This window comes from Diadema antillarum, unplaced genomic scaffold (genome assembly GCF_040938485.1).
Source record: "Diadema antillarum isolate AM-2024a unplaced genomic scaffold, OU_Dant_1.0 seq00001698_RagTag, whole genome shotgun sequence".
NCBI lineage: Eukaryota > Metazoa > Echinodermata > Echinoidea > Diadematoida > Diadematidae > Diadema > Diadema antillarum.
Genome location: NW_027272389.1, coordinates 753,709 through 773,318, shown reverse-complemented (window position 1 = coordinate 773,318; position 19,610 = coordinate 753,709). Strand labels below are relative to the sequence as shown.

The 19,610-nt window shown below is 38.6% G+C and overlaps 2 protein-coding genes across 2 annotated transcripts in view; one reads left to right on the top strand and one right to left on the bottom strand.

Moving 5' to 3' along the window:
* Positions 1-4,155, top strand: part of LOC139711748 (ras-related protein Rab-8A-like) — a 29,822-nt gene extending 25,667 nt beyond the window's left edge. The window contains exons 5-7 of the mRNA XM_071623603.1: positions 1,200-1,289; positions 1,838-1,903; positions 2,577-4,155. Coding sequence (XP_071479704.1) covers positions 1,200-1,289; positions 1,838-1,903; positions 2,577-2,720 — 300 coding nt within the window. The 3' untranslated portion in view covers positions 2,721-4,155. The remainder of the gene's footprint in view (positions 1-1,199; positions 1,290-1,837; positions 1,904-2,576) is intronic.
* A 10,399-nt stretch (positions 4,156-14,554) lies between these two features.
* On the bottom strand, positions 14,555-19,055 carry LOC139711750 (uncharacterized). Its single transcript, XM_071623605.1, has 4 exons — positions 18,914-19,055; positions 17,530-17,634; positions 16,586-16,752; positions 14,555-14,674 (listed from the first exon to the last, which is right to left on the bottom strand). Exons 1-4 carry the CDS (start codon positions 19,022-19,024, stop codon positions 14,653-14,655), a joined length of 405 nt encoding a protein of 134 aa, XP_071479706.1. The 5' UTR covers positions 19,025-19,055; the 3' UTR covers positions 14,555-14,652.
* Between the last annotated feature and the right edge of the window lie 555 nt (positions 19,056-19,610).

The window sequence follows — 19,610 nt, the reverse complement described above, 5'->3', positions numbered from 1 at the left end:
CAGGGATGAATCACAGTTATTTTTAGGTTTCTGTGATTGCTGTTATTTTTTTAATCTTTTTGCAATGAAGGGTCGTTAGGGGAGAACAAATATGGCTGTAATTTTACCACCACAGTTGGAACATCCTTCTGTCTCTCAGCTGACTTGTGTCATATACAAAACATGATTACTGTATCTATGAATAGGATTTTAAAGGAATGCTGGGTAGTTGCAAGTGTTAACAGGGACATTTCAAAATACATGTACACAACTGTAGGACACAGCTAGGATGTACAGTGTACATTGTATTACTACCAGGTATTGTACCATTTTATAGCCAGCGTGTTTTGATGTCTTTGAGTGGTTGTGAGGAATTAAGTGTCAAAAGTCTGATGGATAAAGGAATAATCGAGTCAAAGGTTAAGAAAAAAAAAACACTTCAGGTATCCATGTTGTGCTCACTAGACACAGTTTTATGATGTGTAGTCCCATGTGTCCATATCTGTGTTTGGTTTCAGTCAACATGCTTGGAAATGAAAAGCACAATAATTAACAATGCCAAGACTGACTGTTACCTGCAGCTTTCTGAGGCATTGAAATGCTATTGAATCACATAAACTGACTAGTAGAAATTATTGTAACTAATCACCACTTAGTTTAGTTTCATATCAAATACAAACAGCTCATTTAAGAATTTGAAATGCATTGTATAGCTGTAAAATGAGGAATGTTCACATGCAATTTAATTTCGCAAATTTCACAAGAGCCAAGATTCATGAAATTAAAATGCATGCAAAAGTTCTTGTCTGCACTATATGCACTGAATGTTAAAAGGCAACTTGCGAAAATGTCATGCCACGAAAAAGGCCGTCGGCTCCAATTCGTGAAAATGTCATGTTTTACAGTACATGTACAGTACTTTAGGTGCAGTAGAGTTGCCGGTGGTACTGATAGAGTCAAAGAGTTAACTCTTACCTAGGCTGGTACAGAATCAATGCAAGGTGGACTGAAGCAGTAAGAAAACAGCGAAACTGTCCCCTACAGTGTATGTGCCAAGGCAGGCAATTTGGCAGGGCGTACAAATTATAAGCTCCTACAGTACACGCTGTACTCTTTTAATTGTCGATCCAGTGTGAAGTCTGACCTGTACACCTCATCACTTCCGATCTGTCACTCCGTTGACTTTTACGTCCATATTTTGTTTATGATTACTTTCACAGCATGCGTCAGCGGATGTTGAGAAGATGATCCTTGGGAACAAATGTGACATGGATGACAGGAGAGCAGTATCAAAGGAGAAGGGAGAACAGGTAATCAAGTTCGCTCACATCCAAAGTAGATTTTTTTTTTTTTACAATTATCGTAAGAATTGTGTTTTAGTGCTCTGTTTTTGTCAGTTGATATGTTTCATAATGTGTTCATCACTTGATTAATGCATTCCTGGCCACAAATGGGGCTGGATGTGTTTTCTGCTACCACTTGGGAGAAAAAATAGACTGTTCCCACATGCACATACATGTACATACTTAAGGGGATTTCAACCAGCAGAACAAACTTGGTCCTGTACATTATACAACTATAGTCTTCCTTTCTTCTTGAGATGTTCCCCCTTCTTTTTGGCTCAAATTTGAAGTCCAGTGATTTTGCAGTATACATATGCTCACAAAATGCCAAAAACAGAAGGAGGTGTCTGGCCATACTAAGTAGGGAAAGTCATATAAAGATCGGAATGTGTTTATTATTGCAGATTTTGTCCATCTTCAGTACCACCTTAGTGCTATAGGTAAGAATATAATACGTCATTTTGCTGACTATGCTGATTTTTTAAGATGTCCATTTTTTCCCTCTCTCTGTGCAGCTGGCAATAGAGTATGGCATCAAGTTCATGGAGACCAGTGCAAAGGCCAGCATTAACGTAGAAGAGGTAAGTAGGAATGAGTGCTTGCCTCTACTGTATTCCAGTTTTATTCAGTCATTGAAACATTAAAACAAATTGTTATGCTACTGCATATCATAATCCTTGTTTTTATGCTGCTGCTTTTCATATTTTTTTTTAAGCGTTAGCATAAGTATGACGTAATGAAATGAAAAATGTTGGGTCTAGTGACTGTATGAGATATGATGCTTTACCGTGCTTGATGACAGCAGAAAGGTTTTTCGTAGGAAAATGTATTTTATGAGAGAACCTGCCTGATATATGTAAAAGGTGTGATTATTTGAATATACATGTAGTCATGATGGAACAATCTTACTGAACGGGCCATCTGTTTCTTTAATAAGAAAAGAACATTAGCAACGGAGAGGAAATGATGCAAAGTTTTTCACTTCATTTTTTAGCATTCTTTGTTGACAAATTTTCTTCATGCTTGACAGAGACATCAAGTTGAAGTGTATAGAGATTTTACATACTATGTCATTTCGAAAGTAAAGAGTATCAGAAGGACCAATAGGATTTGGTGCATTCTTTCCATATTTGTCTTAGCCCTTTCCGTGCCAATGAGTGAAATGTGCACAAATTTCATACACATACCAGTTGATGGACAACAGAACCGGTGTAGCACGCAGCATTAAGTTGATTCACCTTGTCTTGTTGGCAGGCTTTCGTGACACTTGCCAGAGACATCAAGTCGAAGATGGACAGGAAGATGGATGCCACAGGTCAGCAAAAGACGACCGGCGTGAAGGTCACGGAAAAAGAGTCGCAGAAGAAGAGCGGGTGGAAATTCTGCACTTTATTGTGATGTCCATGCCTGTCACAGTTGGAGACTGGCCCCGCCCCTTCCCGGGGATTCCCCCAAATCATCTCTGAGATAAAATTGCCGCGGGCAGGGTGTGGCAAGACCAATGGCACAAGGACACTCGGATATCATTTGATGGACCAAGTGCACTTGGTGGCTAGACCAATGTCTTTAAAGGCATAAGTCCCTCTCGCCTGCTCTGGATTATAAATATATACATATACATATAAATATATATATATATTATTTTTTTTTCCATTCCCGTAAAGATGAGCACCCCTTAGCAAAGCAACCTTTTCTAACTTTTGCCAAGACTAACATAAAGGGGTGAAGTGTCCTGTGATGGTTTGCCTTTATTTTTTAGCTTCATCCTGCATTACAAAACATCAATGGCAAACTCTGCTATGGAAAACCCAGATTTCTTTCAAAAGCATAGTTTTTTTTTTGTGGGATATGTGGGAGGTCTTTCTGTATGGGCTGCTTTCTGATGACGGAGTGATCAAAGGTGTGTGCACAGGAAGTGATGCAAGCGAAGAAGGAAACACGATTCTCTTCATACCAAAGACTCATTGGTCTATCCTCTACCGTGTTGCCAATTTGAATCACCTGTTATTGTAGAAATTGTTTACAAAAAAACAACCAAACAAAACATTATTTAGTGTTTGTCTGAACTGTGCATTAGCCTAGAGATATAAATCAAAACATGACAATGTATTGCGTTATTTTTTAGCAGAAAAGAAAAGATTAAGGGATAGAAGTACAAGTGAGAGAAAACACACACACATACACACAAAAAGCATGTCCCCTTCCCTGAAATGATTTGTCAGACAAGTTTTGTCTTCTTGCTTTGGGATATCTCCATGTGCTCAAGTCTCCATTTGAAAAGAAGAATGTAACCAAGCAATTTCTCACTGCTTATCTGGAAGCAAAAGGGAGAATGCCGCCTAGCAACCAGCCTGTACACATCTTATGCCGAGTGGCTCTATAAACACAAGTAGTGGAGTCCATTGGACATTGCTCACTTTGCTGTCTTCTCAGAGTGTGATGCATCCCTTTAAGGGTACAGTTCAAATTTTCTCATCCCAGTGATAATGATGAAAAGAATGTCTCAATCCTCTGTCTGATCTAATACATCCAAAAGCACACATCACAAGTGGTAGTGAACCATGAAGATATGCCAGGTATATCGTGAATATGTCTGCCTATCCACACATACTAGCTGACATTTTGTACATCTCCTCATGTCTGTGTGGACTGGGAAGTATCAGCAGTGTGTGGATGCTTGTTTAGACTTTGTGTTTGGAGTGGAAATATATTTTTTCTTTTTTCTTTTTACATCAGTATACTGTTCAAAAAGTTTTAAAGAAAAAATCTGAACTGTACCCTTAAGGACTGTTGACGTGCCACGACTCCTAAAAAAAAGTAAATGTATGAAGTTTTAATGGACATTCTTTGAGAAATATGTTTGAGGTCAGTGAAAATATATGTCTCAAAATTTGCTCCCTTTTTCTACTTTTTATGTTGTAAAATTTATATTATGATATACTGTAAGTAATAATGCATGCAAGAATGTTGTACATGTATTGATGATGAATTGTAGCTCTGCAGATGAAAAAGACATGTGAGGCAGTGTTTGCAGTATGGAGAAGGGAAATTCTTTCTTGTTTTAACATTCTCTTTTTCCCCCCACTGGTCAATAGTTCTACATTATGTGATATTTGAAGTTGCACTCTGTGTAGTTTCTCACAGAGTCTTGCTGTTTTTGGAATAATTGGAATAATTTACGGACAATGAGGAATTAAGCATCTGAATATTAATATTTTTCTTTTTTTTTTCTGTCATTTTTTTTTTCAAGTCAGGACCAATTACAATGTGATATGACACTTTGCCATGGTGTTATGGATATATATGGAGAATATGCAATCAGTATCTTTCTTTCAAGATTAAATATTTGATTGAAAAAGCAGACTTTCCAAAAATCGTAACCATTATCAGCGCAGGTGATGTGTATTTAATACCAGGGAATATGAGAAAGTGGCTTGGGGAAGTGATTGTGGATTATACTTGTGGAAAAATATGTCAACTTCAAGAAAGAAAACAAGCAAACATATAATAGTTAAAATAATAAGAAATGCAAAATAATCCCAGGCAGGCTGTTCCACAAAGTGATGGGCATTCTGGAAGGAGGTTATCAATGACTTACAGTAAATGTGTGAACATATTTGTGTTGTCCCAAACTATAGTAGAATAATGTCATTTGTGTTTGATGGTTTTAGAGAAAACCATCGTGGGGTTATGGGCTGTGTAAGGAATTTCCAAATGCTTACGAACGAAATAGTTGAAATATTACCGAAGTTTATTGAAGGCGGATAACCAAATTAAGTGTATCCATGAAGGAGGATATTGGTGAACTAATGTGAGAGCCAGATAAAAGTTGATGAGTGCTCATGTGATCAGTAATTTTAAGCTTGGTGTGAACTCACCTTAACTCAAGGTCGCATTGACTTGATCACAGTGCCCTCTGAATTGACAGTAATTGCATCACCTACGCAAGCCGACTTGTCTTCAACAAGTTCTCGCATTCTGCTCACATGTTTGTGTGTGTGGTGTTGTACGTATGTGTTATGTGTGTATGTATGTTTATATGTGTGTGTATGTATATATTATGCAGGGCTCCACGTTAGTTGTGGCCCAGTGGCCCGAGGCCACTAGAACCGATGTCAGGCCACCAAATTACTACAATTGCTATCTTTTGGTGACCCATTCAGGCTGCTAGAATTTAGAATGAATCTCTATATTTCATTTCATTTTGGGCCACTACTTTTACTTTTCAGGCCACCAAAAGTACAAATTCAAAGATTTTAGTGGCCCAAATAGGCCACCAAATAAAAATGTTAGTGTGAGCCCTGGTATATGTATGTATGTATGTGTGTATGTATGTGTGTGTATGTGTATATGCATTTGTGTTTGGGGTGGATGTGTAGCACAGGTGTGTGCATGTATGGACTTGTGCTTGTGCAAACACATGCAGATGAGGAGATTAGTCAGTGGAAAGAAGGTATGAAACAAAATTAACGGGACAAAATGCATCATTCGTAATGTGGGTTTGTTTTCTGGTACGCTAGATAAATTCTTTGAAGAGTATAGGTATTTCTCTAAAAAAGAGGGTGGGGGAGGAAGGGATATTGGGAACAATAGGCTTTCTGCCAGGGAGGTGGGTCCCTGCTTTATGCTGCTGAAACAGGCTATTTGTGTGGTGCTCACATAATGTAGCATGCAACTTCTTACTAAAATGGCATGAAAGTGACGGACGTACACACTCATAAGCGAGATAACTGGAAGATTTGGCCTCGACATTCACAGAGAAATGTAAATTTATGAAAACTTCCACAGCACTTTTGCCGCCACACATTGTGCCAATTTCAGTTGATGCTAGTCTCAGCCTCATATTTCGTCTACCAAAAATCAACGACAGATGAAATTTGTGTGATACCACGAGGCCATGCAAAAGATAGAATAAGCAGAAGGAAGATTTGGTGTGCTACCTTCAGAACCAGCGTCAAAGAACAAATTGTTGTGAGTGAGGGAAAGAATTTGTAAACGATGCTTAACCTGACCCTTCCAATAGACTGTGCAATGGAAGACTATTGAGGGAGAGATGGCTTTCCTTTCTTAGGGCTTTGTACAGTGGAATCCTGTTATAACAAAGTTTTCCTCTGTTATATCGAAATTTGGTTATAACCAAACAAATAAAGAATAAAATACATAGAGCAGATAATGTTGCAGCCTGAATTTTTACTTCATTGTAACCATGATGTCATTATAACCGTGTTTGTTATAACAAGAGTGCACTGTACAAATCTTTCCAAAAGTCATCCCAGACACTTGTCCCCTTCATTGCTTGAAGTGCTTTCCAATTCATTTGCCATCTTGGGTGTGCCCCTCGTTCAATCCGACTATAATGTCAGAGGCCAGAGAGGAGATATTTGGGTTTTAATCTTTTCTGGAGAAGCCGGGAGAATCATCCTTGGCTGTCATGGCTTCGTTAATCAAACCTGTGCAGAGGGTTGCCCACCTAATCACTGATTTCACTTTGCACTTGCCGAGTTTCCAGTTCCATAAGCCTCTTTGATTCGGCCTGTTTGAGTATTAAACTTTTGTGCGAAAGCTAAGACATGCAATAAAATCTGTCAAGGTTCGTTCATTCATTTAATCACTGCCCGTGATCACAATACGTAAGTGAAATGCCTGATCTGTAAATATAAACTGTCACTGAAATGACAGAGACTGCTGCCGGAAACACTTTGTTTATTTGTTTTTAAGTTTACTCACGTGTAATCAAATCCACCAAAAAAAAACTGCAAATTCTTCTTCCCCCTGACATTCTGTAACAGTAATTGTAACAATTACTGTCTAAAGGACTGATGTGTGAATTTTAATTTCCAACAAGGCCTCACAGTAAAGAGAAATGAATGCATGAAAAGAATTGTATTAATTTGCTGTGGTAAGATTTTTCATCTTAATGTTCAAATAGTTCAATTTCACTTTATACAAAGTATGCACGTGTGATTGGGCTTTCTGTCATATGTTTTCTGCAGAGAGGGAGTACAAGTAGTAAGCACTTTTTTTCATTGTCAGTGGTGCTTGCTATTTTTTCAGATGAGTGTAGTCAGATGGTAAATCACATGCACCATGATTTGATAAAAACCATACACTTGCCAGTAATGCACTTGAAAAGTATTTCCACTTTAAATTTGCCTAGGTTGATTAAGAAACTATATTCAGAATTTATATATTGTATAGGTAACTGAGATGAGTAAAGATAGGTAATTTGATGTGGGACGGTTGGTGTATGATTCTTTTGCATGGTGAACAATGTGGCTTGTCATAATCAGCGAATATCTAAGAGGGTGATAGTTGAAAATAGCAGGTAAGCTACGAGAGAAGTGTTTTTTTTTTTGAAGGAGATGCCAAGTAGCAGAGGGCAGTCTGTGCGCATCAATACGGAAATGTACACAATATGCGTGTGGTTGATAGTAGTGTAAGTAAGTGAGTGTAGACTGTATGCTGAGTTGTTGGCTCATCAGTTGATAAGTTTGTGTCAGTAGCTACGAAAAGGACAATGGTTGTGTGAGGTGTCTAGGAAGCTCCGTGAGCTGTAATGCTAGAAAAGTGGATATTTGCAAAAGATGAATTGGGGCGGCAAAATTCAAGGAGAATATTGCTCGGCCATCTGTTCTGTTCCTGTAGCAGCTATATTTTTATCATTTTCACGTTGCAGTCATGTTGATACACGAGAACATATATGTGGCTGTATGTGTGTGTGTGTGTGTGTGTGTATTGATGATATGGTGTGGCAAGTAGTCATGAGGGTTCTCCTGAGGTGTATCTCTTTTAGTACATACTATGTGTAATAAGCTTGGACCTGGTCATGGCACGGAGCACTGGGATATTACTAAGTCCATTACCAGGGCCTTAAAAGTTGTCGTGTTAATAAGTGTTCTGTACATGTTGATGTATCTAAGCTGCTGTTAATGTGAGAAGATGGTTGCAGTATATATTCTACGATGATGATGATTATGATATAATACAGCAAAAAAGAAAAGACTCTCTTCCAATTCTTTGTGCAGCTTTTGTATATTGAATAAGTTATCTTTCGCCCTTCACGTCAATAGTTTTGCAGATTGTCCTATCATTGACAATGGGCATAAAAGAACAGTTTCATGGTTATTGTTCTTCAAGAGACATGTTGAATGCCGGAATCTTTTTTGATTTGTACTGTTGAAATGGAAGTCTTTACAATCATTTTGTTATCTAGCTGTTCCTGGGGAATTATGTAGTGAACTTTTCTTATCGAGAAGAATACAAAGTAATTTGCTCAACAGTCGGAGAGGCCTAGTTCCATTAGTTGTATTGCGTAACTCAAAATGTTTGTACGTGGTGTACAGCTGTGAGGTGATAGCAGTTTTGCATATTTAGTATGAAGTCTTTCCTTATTTGTCAATGAATTGATGCCTTCGAGTCCCATCATCTTTAAAGAATACACTTTTGGGTCTCCTTTTCAACTTGTGTTCAAATCTTAGATTCAGGTTTTGAGACTTCCTTGTATTTCACAGTTGAAAGGAAGTAGATATTTGAAGCCAAAAATTCATGTATCATTTTCATGAGAAAAAGTTAATGAAGTTTGGCAACTCCTGACTACATGCAACTTGAGTTTTGAAATGATGTAGTGTCTGTAAAGTTGTAGTCCTGCATACTCACATCCATGCTAGTAGCTTATAGTAAACATGGTTGTCAAGGGAGGTTTTCAGTGGTAGTTGAAGTCTGGTCAGGTCTGATCACAGCCAATGAAATCTGTCCTGTACTTGCAAAATGTGGCATTGCCAGTATTGTACATGGGTGTTCAATTTCTATGTACTGTATATCATTCTCAAAACCTGTCTTCAGTCTAACATATCCTTATCATCTCAAACATTGGTCATCTGTGCAGTTTGAAGAGATACAAATACTAAGTAAAAATAATCTCTTCAAACATCAAACACAAAATCACCTGTTCTTGGGAAATTGTCGCCATGGCAACAGATCCCAGCCTGTGATTGGATGTACTTGGATACAGTGTGTCCTGTAGTTAATTAATAACACTATGTTGATGAAGGTGTATGAACAGCACTCTCATGCTTTCAATGAAGTGCTGGTGTATATAATTATGCCCTCTATCCCCATAGGGCGCAAGAGCTGTAATTGTGAAGGTAGCTAAAGAGGACTGTGTTTTTTAATCAGGACTATCGCAATGCAGTGTAAAACATTGTACAAAAACAAACAAGCAAAAGGAATTTCCTTCTGCTGTACAGAGGACATGGAATTTGCTAGTAATCAGGGTTAAACGAAATCTGTCAAATGGCAGGTAACAGTGCTGTTCATCTTTTCTGTGCATATGACTTCCAAGAGCTGCTGCCCTATGGTTTGCTGTCTGGACTGCTGTAATGGAGCTCTGCTTATGTAGTACATTTATGTTCGACCATTTGCATGTTTCTAGAATTTTCACCCTTAGGTGACTTGAAATATTTTAAAATGTGCTTCCAAGATGCATCGGTAAGAGAACTAATGACAGGTAATAAATGTTTTCATTTATTTTTCCTTTTGTTTTTGTTTTGTTTTGAATTTTCCATGAGAGCAACCCGTCGGAACATGGGGTAGAAAAGCAGTGACTCTATATTATGCAGATGTAATAATAACCAGAAGTCTCGGCAACGCGTTTGCCAGATATGAGTGTATAAAGCCAATATGCAAACTTGTGACAGATGTACTCATCTTTAGTGTTGTACATCTGACATATTATGTGTAGTGTGTACATAGCCCATACTGTTTCCTGGTTGGAAAGCTGCTCCGAGGTTTTGTCAGTCCCGTTCTGCTCTCGTGCCACTCGACGAGCATTTACGGAACCAAAGTGTAATGACACAGTCACATCTTCGGGAGATATATGCAGTTGTTCGTGTTGAGAGCACAACACAAGTTGATCCTGAACTGCCGTTGCACCGTAATAACAGATAAGTGTGTCAGCAGTAGATCGGCTTTTTGAAGCATTGATTTTTAGATACGATCACACAATTTCAACATCAGATGCAGGCATGCAATTGCTCATATCTGTTCAATTGACAGTTCTGTCATATATCTCTGGTCTGGATTGCGGCACTTACGACCTTTTATGCAGCAGGGGTAATCATATCTCCTCTTCTCTTTTTCTTTTTTTTTATGAAGTCAAAGTGCTTGCTTTTGGGATGCAGTGGGTTTGCTGGGGCTATGTGGTAATATTTGGAGAAATTTAGGAAATGATGCCAGTTGAGTAATGTTAACCACTTGCATCTGCTTGCAAACAGAACACTTAACACCTAAGTGTTATAATTTCTAGCTCATCAATTCAGAGATTTCGTGAGGCAGATCCTCCTCTTATGAACTTTTTGAAAAACACTGAAGTTTGACTTCTCTTCTCTTGATAAAACCATGAAAAAAAATAATAAAACCATGCAGTTATGTTAATTTTGTTAAACAGAGTTTAAGATGATTTGAAAATACCCAGTGGACCAAACTTGTTATTGAAGAGAAATATCTTTTTGGAGAAACTCAGAGATTAAATGTAGCTATTTACTATTTTGCAGTTGAAAGAAGTTGGTTAACACGGAGAATTGTTTGTTTGTTTTTTTTTAAACTTCCCCCAAATGCAAATGCAATGCTGTTTCCATGCCTTTGCTGCAAAGTGAAGCATACTGCTGTTTATTCCAGTGAAAAGGAAAACAATAATATGGTATATTGCATCTACTGTTCTAATCCATTCAGATGAAAATGTAATAGAAAGAGAATTGACGATGGCATATTTTACACATGCAAATTACACTTTTCTAGTCCTCACATCTGAAACAGGCAATATGTTACTTTTTTGTGTCTTATACAGTGCTGTAGTAATCTGGATCCTTCATTCTCCCATGAATTATGCTGTATGACAATAATTGTACACTGTAATATCTTTTGATTTCCACGACAATGCAGAGACAGCATAGTGACACAATTTTGATTAATAATTCCATGGCCAGGACTCTTGATTTTGACTCAAATCAGTCCCCCATCAACAACACATTTATGTACGATGTCCGTAGCATATTAACCCATTTAGGATGAGTTGGTTTTGCTGTAATAGGAATCTCCCATAGACACCTGCCCGAGTAAACTTGGGACTAGTCTTTAACGGGTTATCATGGTCTGGAGAAGGAGTCTCTGACAATTTGTCTCCTCCATTCTTTTGTTTTTTGTAATGGGGAAACAGTGCACGTAGAAATGAGACCATCATCATGGTGTTACCTTCCTGTATATCTGCAGCTTCATGATAACCTTAGGAAGATGTGGAGGCAAGCAATACTGTGAGAGCTTGTGCTGATTATTAACTTACTTCACTTTTGTTTGTATCTTTTTCAATTACTCTGTGCATTTCTTTGTTTATGAAATCGTATATTGTATGATATCAAAAATTGATTATTGTCTTTGTACAGTAGATATGGAGAGGAAAAAAAAAAGAATAAAGGAGGGAAACGGCATGTCTTACCCAATAAAAGTGATCATCACCCCTTCCGCTGCATTGTGCATTTGTGAGTAATGTGTGAAGTCTTATACATAGGGCTGTCAACTTCGAGTGAAAGTTTGTAGTGAGACACTGTGAGGGAGGGAGCGACCAAACCCAAGGGATCGAAGCGATGGTGGTAGGGAGGGGGGTTGGGGATGGTGTGAAAGGAAAGTATCTATCCCTCCCCCTTCCACTGCAGGGAGCTTGACACAATTTTACATTTTAAATGGTGCACTCTGGTACATACAATAAAGATTTTAACACATGCATAGAGAGAGTGTGCCTGTGGATAAATCTTTAAAAGTTAAGGTTTGGGCATATTGAACTTATGGATTATCAGGGATTTGGGGAACATGTCTGTCTGTTGCATTATTTTCCATTTTTGGGGGTTCAGTGTGAGAATTCTTTCATCAGAGTGAGACAATTAGAATTTGGTGAATTGTGTGAGTCTCCTGCTGATTGCGTAAGAGTTGGCAGCCCTGCTTAAACCATGCCACAAAGGGGCAACTGGGAAAACACTGACGGTGTGGATATTCACTCTGTTGAGCAGAAGTGAGTATATTGTGTGTCTGTGATCTTGTGTTGACCCTTCCTTCAATTCCTGGGTAATTTTCAATGGAGGAATGTTAAACCTAACCATAGAACCCGTTCCCTATTCCATCAACTCCTCGTCAAATTGGCAATTTTAAATTGTACTAGATTATTGCCCCCCCCAAAAAAACATTCTGTAGAATATGTGTGTGTGTGTGTGTGTGTGTGCGTGCGTGTGTGTGTGTGGATCAGGCAGGTGAGGGAAAATAGTTCCGTCATATCTTGCCTCCCTAGCGGGATGGACAGTAAACTGCGCAAATCAAATCCTTTACAACTGATACAAGGTTATTGTACGTCTAGTAATGAAACAGCCCCCTCAAAACACACACATGCAAACATGCACACAAACACACACACACACACACAAACACACACACACACAAGAAAAAACGTGGTCACTGGGCACAAACTGATTTTTGCCACGTTGACTCGAGTTCTTGACTCCTTTAGCTGCTCACAAGAGACCAAGTGCTTTATACACCATAACTGCAGTCCATTATGACTATAGACAGTCATAACTCACATCATCGCACAAATCAGCAAACTGAGTTCACTTGTACCCTCGAATTGACTACAAATAGATGGGGCTGACATGTTCCACACAATATCATTATTCTCTTCACTCAAGATTTCACTTTATACAGAATTACATTATATACAATTGTACGAAGCTCTGTACATCGTGTCTTTGTAGGTTCAATTCTTCCGCCTGTCTGCCACAAACACATAAAGACGATATATCAATGTTGCCTGTCCAGCAGAAGGACCCTAGCTTGAAAAATAGAATTTTGGTTTGTGACATAATTCAACAGTCTGAAAGCTTTATATGATGTAACCATCATCAATTTGTGATACTTCAAAAGCGCAATTCTTGGGGGTCCTTCCACAAGGCAGGTACAGAGACTCCAACCCCAAGCAGCTTCTGATCTGGAGATTCTCCTGCCTGAAACCCCTAGCAAATGGGAGACTCCAACTTGCGCACATCCACGAGCGCAAAGTCCTTTGCGGTCTAGGGTTCTAGATGCTATCTCGCGCTATTTAAGGCTTATTTTTCAACATACAATGAAATTAAGTAAGAAATCATTTCAAGCGGGAAAAATCAAATCTCAAGCAGGAGAACGGGAGATTCTGCAAAAAATGGGCTTTCGGCGGGAGATCTCCCGTCGAAAGCGGGAGAGTTGGAGTCTCTGCAGGTAACAAATAATGCAGACATCTTCCAGATATTTAAAGGTTTCAGCATCCATCCACTGCACTCCTAACATCCTAGTCCAAAAGTTTCAGCCTGTTTCTCAGGATGTTCATGGAGGACACACTTTTTCAGCTGTACATGCCCCAATGAGACATGCTGAAGCTCTCTCGATATCATCTCTACTCCCTCACAATGTCTAAATTCCATTTTCAGGGTATGTGGCTGTATACCTCCATCTTTTTCTCCCTCTCCACTTGCTCCTCCTTCACCCCTCCCCCCCCCCCCCCCCCCTATCTGTAATGGAGCTGAGGAGAGTCTCAGGCAATTACCCTCTGGACAATTACCCCAGACCCTTCCCCTGACCTTAACCCTTATCCTAGACCTGAACCTAATCCCAACCCAACCCTATTAAGTCTAACCCTAATCTTTACTCTAACCTTATCACTAACCAGTATTTAGCGGAGGGGGGGGGGGGGGGGGTGAGGGGGATTGCCCGATACATCTGAGGAACATATTGGCTGGAAAGTGCCAATGTTTGCAATGAGACAAGGCTGAAGGTATTACAACTTAGTACAATTAATGTAATACACGTACACATGTACTCAACTGTTCAAGTAGCTTGTAGAAAATGCCTGTGTATTATGTGTTTCTGACAGTCAATGGCTGTAATGTGTCAACTTGGACGTTGTTTCTATGCTGAACACATCTGCAAGTCTTTCAAAAGTCAATCAGTACACTATTGCCAGAAAAAAGCAATCTAAGATATACACAAATCACACACCTAACAAATCCTAACAAATGATACAAATGATAAATATTGCATTTCAATTCTTCAGCAGAGACCACTGCCATACAAAACAGGGAAAGATCACATTTCTCAATGCTTGTTTTTGCCCCATGATGGATAGGAGGTACACTGTATACATATAGATCAAAGGGAAAGTTGTCCATTTGCAAGAGATTTCACACACAAATTTGTTTCTTCTAAATTCAATGAGCTTGCCTCAGCCAGTCCTCTTCATCCACTCATCACCTCACATATGCTACAAATTGGCACCAGGCACCCTACAAACAGAAATAGAAACAGAAACACAAAACATGGGAGAGATAAGTGCCTTGAAAGTGTGTCTATGTCTTTATTGTATTTCTTTTTTCTTTCCAGACTGATGACACACATCACAACACTTCACAATGAAAAGTATGAAACATTTAAATGCAAATATACTGCTGAAGCCCACCCAAGTGTATATAAGGTAGTACGACAAGAAATATCTGAACACAATTTCAAACTTATCTATCCTTTAAGGATTGCGCTGCTACAGAATACACTTGGATTTATGACAAGTACTTCATAGTTTCACTTGGTATAAAAAATTGGCAACACTGGGAGGGAAATGCCAAAATTCTATTAAAAGCACAACCTTTTTTAAGTGTGATTAGAAATGAAAAGGCATGTAATATTTGTATAAGGAGCCTTGCATATCAGTCATGAGTCTTACAACAGGAGGATAAACAATTATTTTTCTTTATTTTAAGTACTAATTACCAGACCTGTTAATCATGTTGGACTGGCATGATCTACATATCAGTATCCAGGAGGCCCCCAGAAAACTACATTGTATGAGGAAAATGCCAGTGTAGGCAATCGTAATTCTTACATTAGCGAGGCATCCATACTTTTTTTTTGTCGGAATGTGAAAAGATGGTTGATTTTTCACTGAGCCTTGCACAGAATACAGGAGACTTGGCAGCCCTGCACTATGCATACATCAAGGTGCTCCTCATATTCGTGGCGCCTCCCAAACTACGAGCTCGAGATAGCATAAACTCCCTACATGATGACAGAGTCAACATTTTGATGCCTTGTGAATATGACATAATCATCCTCTGCTGCCTAATCATGTATGATTTACCAGATTTGGAGCTCCAGCTATTCTGGCAAAAAAATATTGAAAAGACCCAGAGGTAACCTGTACATTCAAATCAATATGGTGATACTGGGGAAAAGTTATCTTTTTTAATAAATAAAATGTAACAAATATTAGAAGGAAATAGGATAACCAACTGAATAAATGTTGTGTGCATCATTCACATCATTTTATGACTTGACATGATGCACATGTCTTTCATTACAGATCTGGGTCTTACCCCAAGCCTTACCATATTGCATTCTTTTCTTCTTCTATTTTTAATTTGGGAATAAGTATTCGCAAAAGGAGGGGATGGGGAAAAATCCCATAAAACTTGTTTGAAATTGTTTTCTTCGTTGTAAACGAGTGTGACACTTATTGGTTTAGACTCAAGTGAGTAAAGTAAGTAAGAATGACATTTAGTACATGATTAATTCATCCTAAAAATAATCATTACTGGGATACAAGTCAGTTTTACATATCAATTGGCATTCTAACACTCCACTCCAATGACAGGCATTCAGCAAACTTTGTCATTTTACAAAGTATCATCTCAATCTAACCGTCCTTGGTACTGTATCATCATCTGATATCAAGACTGGTACCCATTTCCTAAAATTACAATATGGACAGGCCACACAGTGTGAACAGAAATTTCACTTTGTATCTCTACATGCCTAGTACCAGTCACATACATAGAGCTCCGGTCGTTATCCCTTCCTATGATCTAAAAAAAAAGAAGAAAGTATACCTGAATTATGATGTCATCGTCAATGCAGGTTTGAATAAAGTATATTTTACCTCACGGATTCCCTTATTCGAGAGATTAACAATGCGCAAGAAAGTAATCACTGATACTTCCGCTTATGTCATTCCAAATTAATTACCATGACAGCATACTTGGGTAGATTGCCAGATGTGACATGATACATTGTATATTTTCAAAATGGGAAAGATTTTCCACACCCTGTCACAACGTTTGCTTTGTCTAATTCAAAAATAGTTGAATTCAAAAAATAGCTGAAGACACCGTAAGAGCTGACAATTTCTTAGCCCCCCAACCTACTCAGTGCCAGGGGGCCAGGACAGTTGCTTGCCACCAATGACATGAATGTGGATGTGGTAGACGGACTGGCAGCCATGCTTGCCATCATTCACCACCAGGCGGTAGCCTTCAGAGAGACCTTCTTGCTCTGCCACCTTCTTTACAGTGTACATCATCTCACCAAGTATCTGGTATTCAAGAATTACAAGGACGAAAACTATGTAACAATCACAATACAAATAATGTACAAACAAGCTGTCTATATGAACAGTACAAACAATACATCATAATTTTGTATAAAACTCTACCTCACATTATCCTTTTGTTTGTTGTTGTTTTAATGAAATAAAAATGAAAAATAACGGAAATGTTACTGATTTTTCATCAACTCAGATATTTAAATTTTGGTGTATATGAAAATGGATTTCCAAATAATGTAAGATATTTCCAGTGATGAGAAATGTATTAGAGCATAAATATTGCTTTTCTTTTACCCTAACTCATGGATTTTTCTCATTTTCTTCTTTTTGCTGAAAATCTAAACCTACCACCATTCACAGTGAATTGAGGAAGTGCATTGCTAGAGATTGATCCATGAATTTTAGAGGAATAATGTTCATTTTCAGAAGAGGAATGCTAAGGCAAGCAGATGACTTTGAATAAAATCATACTGAATGTTGACACTGACAGATGTGGCATGTACATCATATATGTATATCAATGTAATCTATTATGTTGTCTTTAGAGTGATAGCCCCTTTTCAGAGCTCCTACTGAAGTACTTGTATATACAGAAAAAAAAAAGAATCTCAGGCAACTGATGGGGTATTTGTCATTATATCTATATCTTTCCTGTGATGTTAGCAGCATCTTGTAGGGAGGCAGATTACATTATTTACACTGCAGCATCCAATCAGGCTGATTTATCAAAGTCAAGTTTCTTTGAAAACAGGGTCCCACACCCACCTGAACATGCTCCTTCTCAACTGCTGAGATTCCAGTGATTGGTACCTTTGGGATGACAAGAAAATGCTTTGGAGCTACAGGGTTGATGTCACGGAACGCGAGAGTCTGTTAAGAAAAAAAAAGATGGCATGATATTTACAGTAAACGTGGACATTTTTGCAAGATTACTCCACTGTGCTGGGCAAATTTCAATGAATTCATTTGTCTATCAGTCAGTGAAAGAAAGTACACTCGAAATCTCGAAAAAGTTATCGTGCAAACTTAGGGAAAATTTCCACACTTCAAAATATGCAACATCTATAGAATATTGCAGAAGTGTGCATAATGTTTCAAACTTATTGATCAGCAACCACTGTGTGTGTTCAGATTCTAAGAATGGTTACATCATGAATGGGAGATAACTTGTTTTCAAGATAATATGGAGTTCCTACTTTAGATGCATTTCACGGACTGAAACCATGATTCAAAGTATCTGGATATAACTCTACTTGTCAGCATGATGCTTAGAGAGCATTATAACTCTGTTTAATCATTAGAACGTCGATTTAGATGAGAACTGCAGTAGTGACTCTCGCAAAATAACGGCTCATGTTAAAACGGAAAATTTGGTCTCGAGCATGGTCGATGGACGTATAATTCACAACGCCACCTTGCAGTCCCGTAAAGAAAGTCGGTTTTCGGATAATTTATCTCGTTATAGACCGATGATGGTATCTGTCTCTTCACGGTGGGCTTCTTATCTGACGATGGGTCTTGCAATGGGACATGATCAGCCCCCTCCCCGATTGCCCTGTAACTGTAGCGTGCATCCAAGTAGTAGGCAACAACATACTGTATTTTATACGCCATATATTTCGCGAGTCTAAATTTTCGCGAATCGGGAATTCCCGACGCGCGAGTGGTTAAATTCGCAATCGTGGAGTCCTGTACTGTCATACACACGTAATTTACGTCACATTCACATCGAAATCAGAGTCAATATTTTCGCGTGTCTTCAATTTCGCGAATAGCACCCAACTAGCGAAATTCGCGAAAATAAAATCTAAACCTCACTAAATATTCGGCGTATAAATTACAGTAGACAGAAAGATCCGTCTGTCCGGCGGAGTCTTTAATTTTTTTTGACGCTATCGCTCTCCTCCGGAGACAGGGAATCCGTGAAGCCAGACGCAATCTCCGCGGAACATATCCCCGACGACGACCAGACAGACCGATCTTTCGGTCAAGCAACAACAGTGCAACTGCAAGTGCGCTACACATCAAACACTGGAACAGAGAGAGCAACTCACAGATCTATGCATGGGACTGAACAATAAGTTGTCGGCAACGCACATCATATTCACCATGACTCTTTAATACTTTGAGGATTAAGGAATCAACTTACACTGTCATCTTCATAGATAATGTCAGCAGGAATTTCTTTTCGTATAATTTTCCCGAAGATCGTATCCCCGCCGGGTTTGGCCATTTGTGCTTTTGCCTGTTCGTCCGACATGATTCTGTCAAGGTCAGCTCAGCCAGCTAGCTCCTCTTCACATGCACACACGACTACGAGACGATCCGACGCGATGGCGATCCGATGTCGTCTCTGTGCGATGAGGTATAGGTGGCCTATCTGGCTTGGATTTTTTGAATTGAAGTTATTCATTTCATTTACATTTACATTTACATTGCATTGCATTGATGTTTACATATTGACACATAATATTACAGTAATATATAAGCATGAATTAACAGAATATAGGGTACTTATACTAACGGAAATGGGGTGACCCAACTAAAAGCATAGCTTGTAAAATTTGTAGGTCACCATGACGAGTATAATATTCATAATTATGTACAGAGTAATTGAGAATATAACATATATATAATATACAGACTCCTGAAACATATTTACATAACTTATACATATTTACATCGTAAAGGTAGTAAACATGAATGAGAAAGAGAGGGAGAGAACGAGAGAACGAGAGAAATAGAGGAAATAAAATGAGAACCAAAGGGGGGAGAGAGGGGGCAAGAAAAAGAAAAAAAGAAAGAGAAAAATAAACAGTTGAATTAAAATGAATAGGAATTCCACA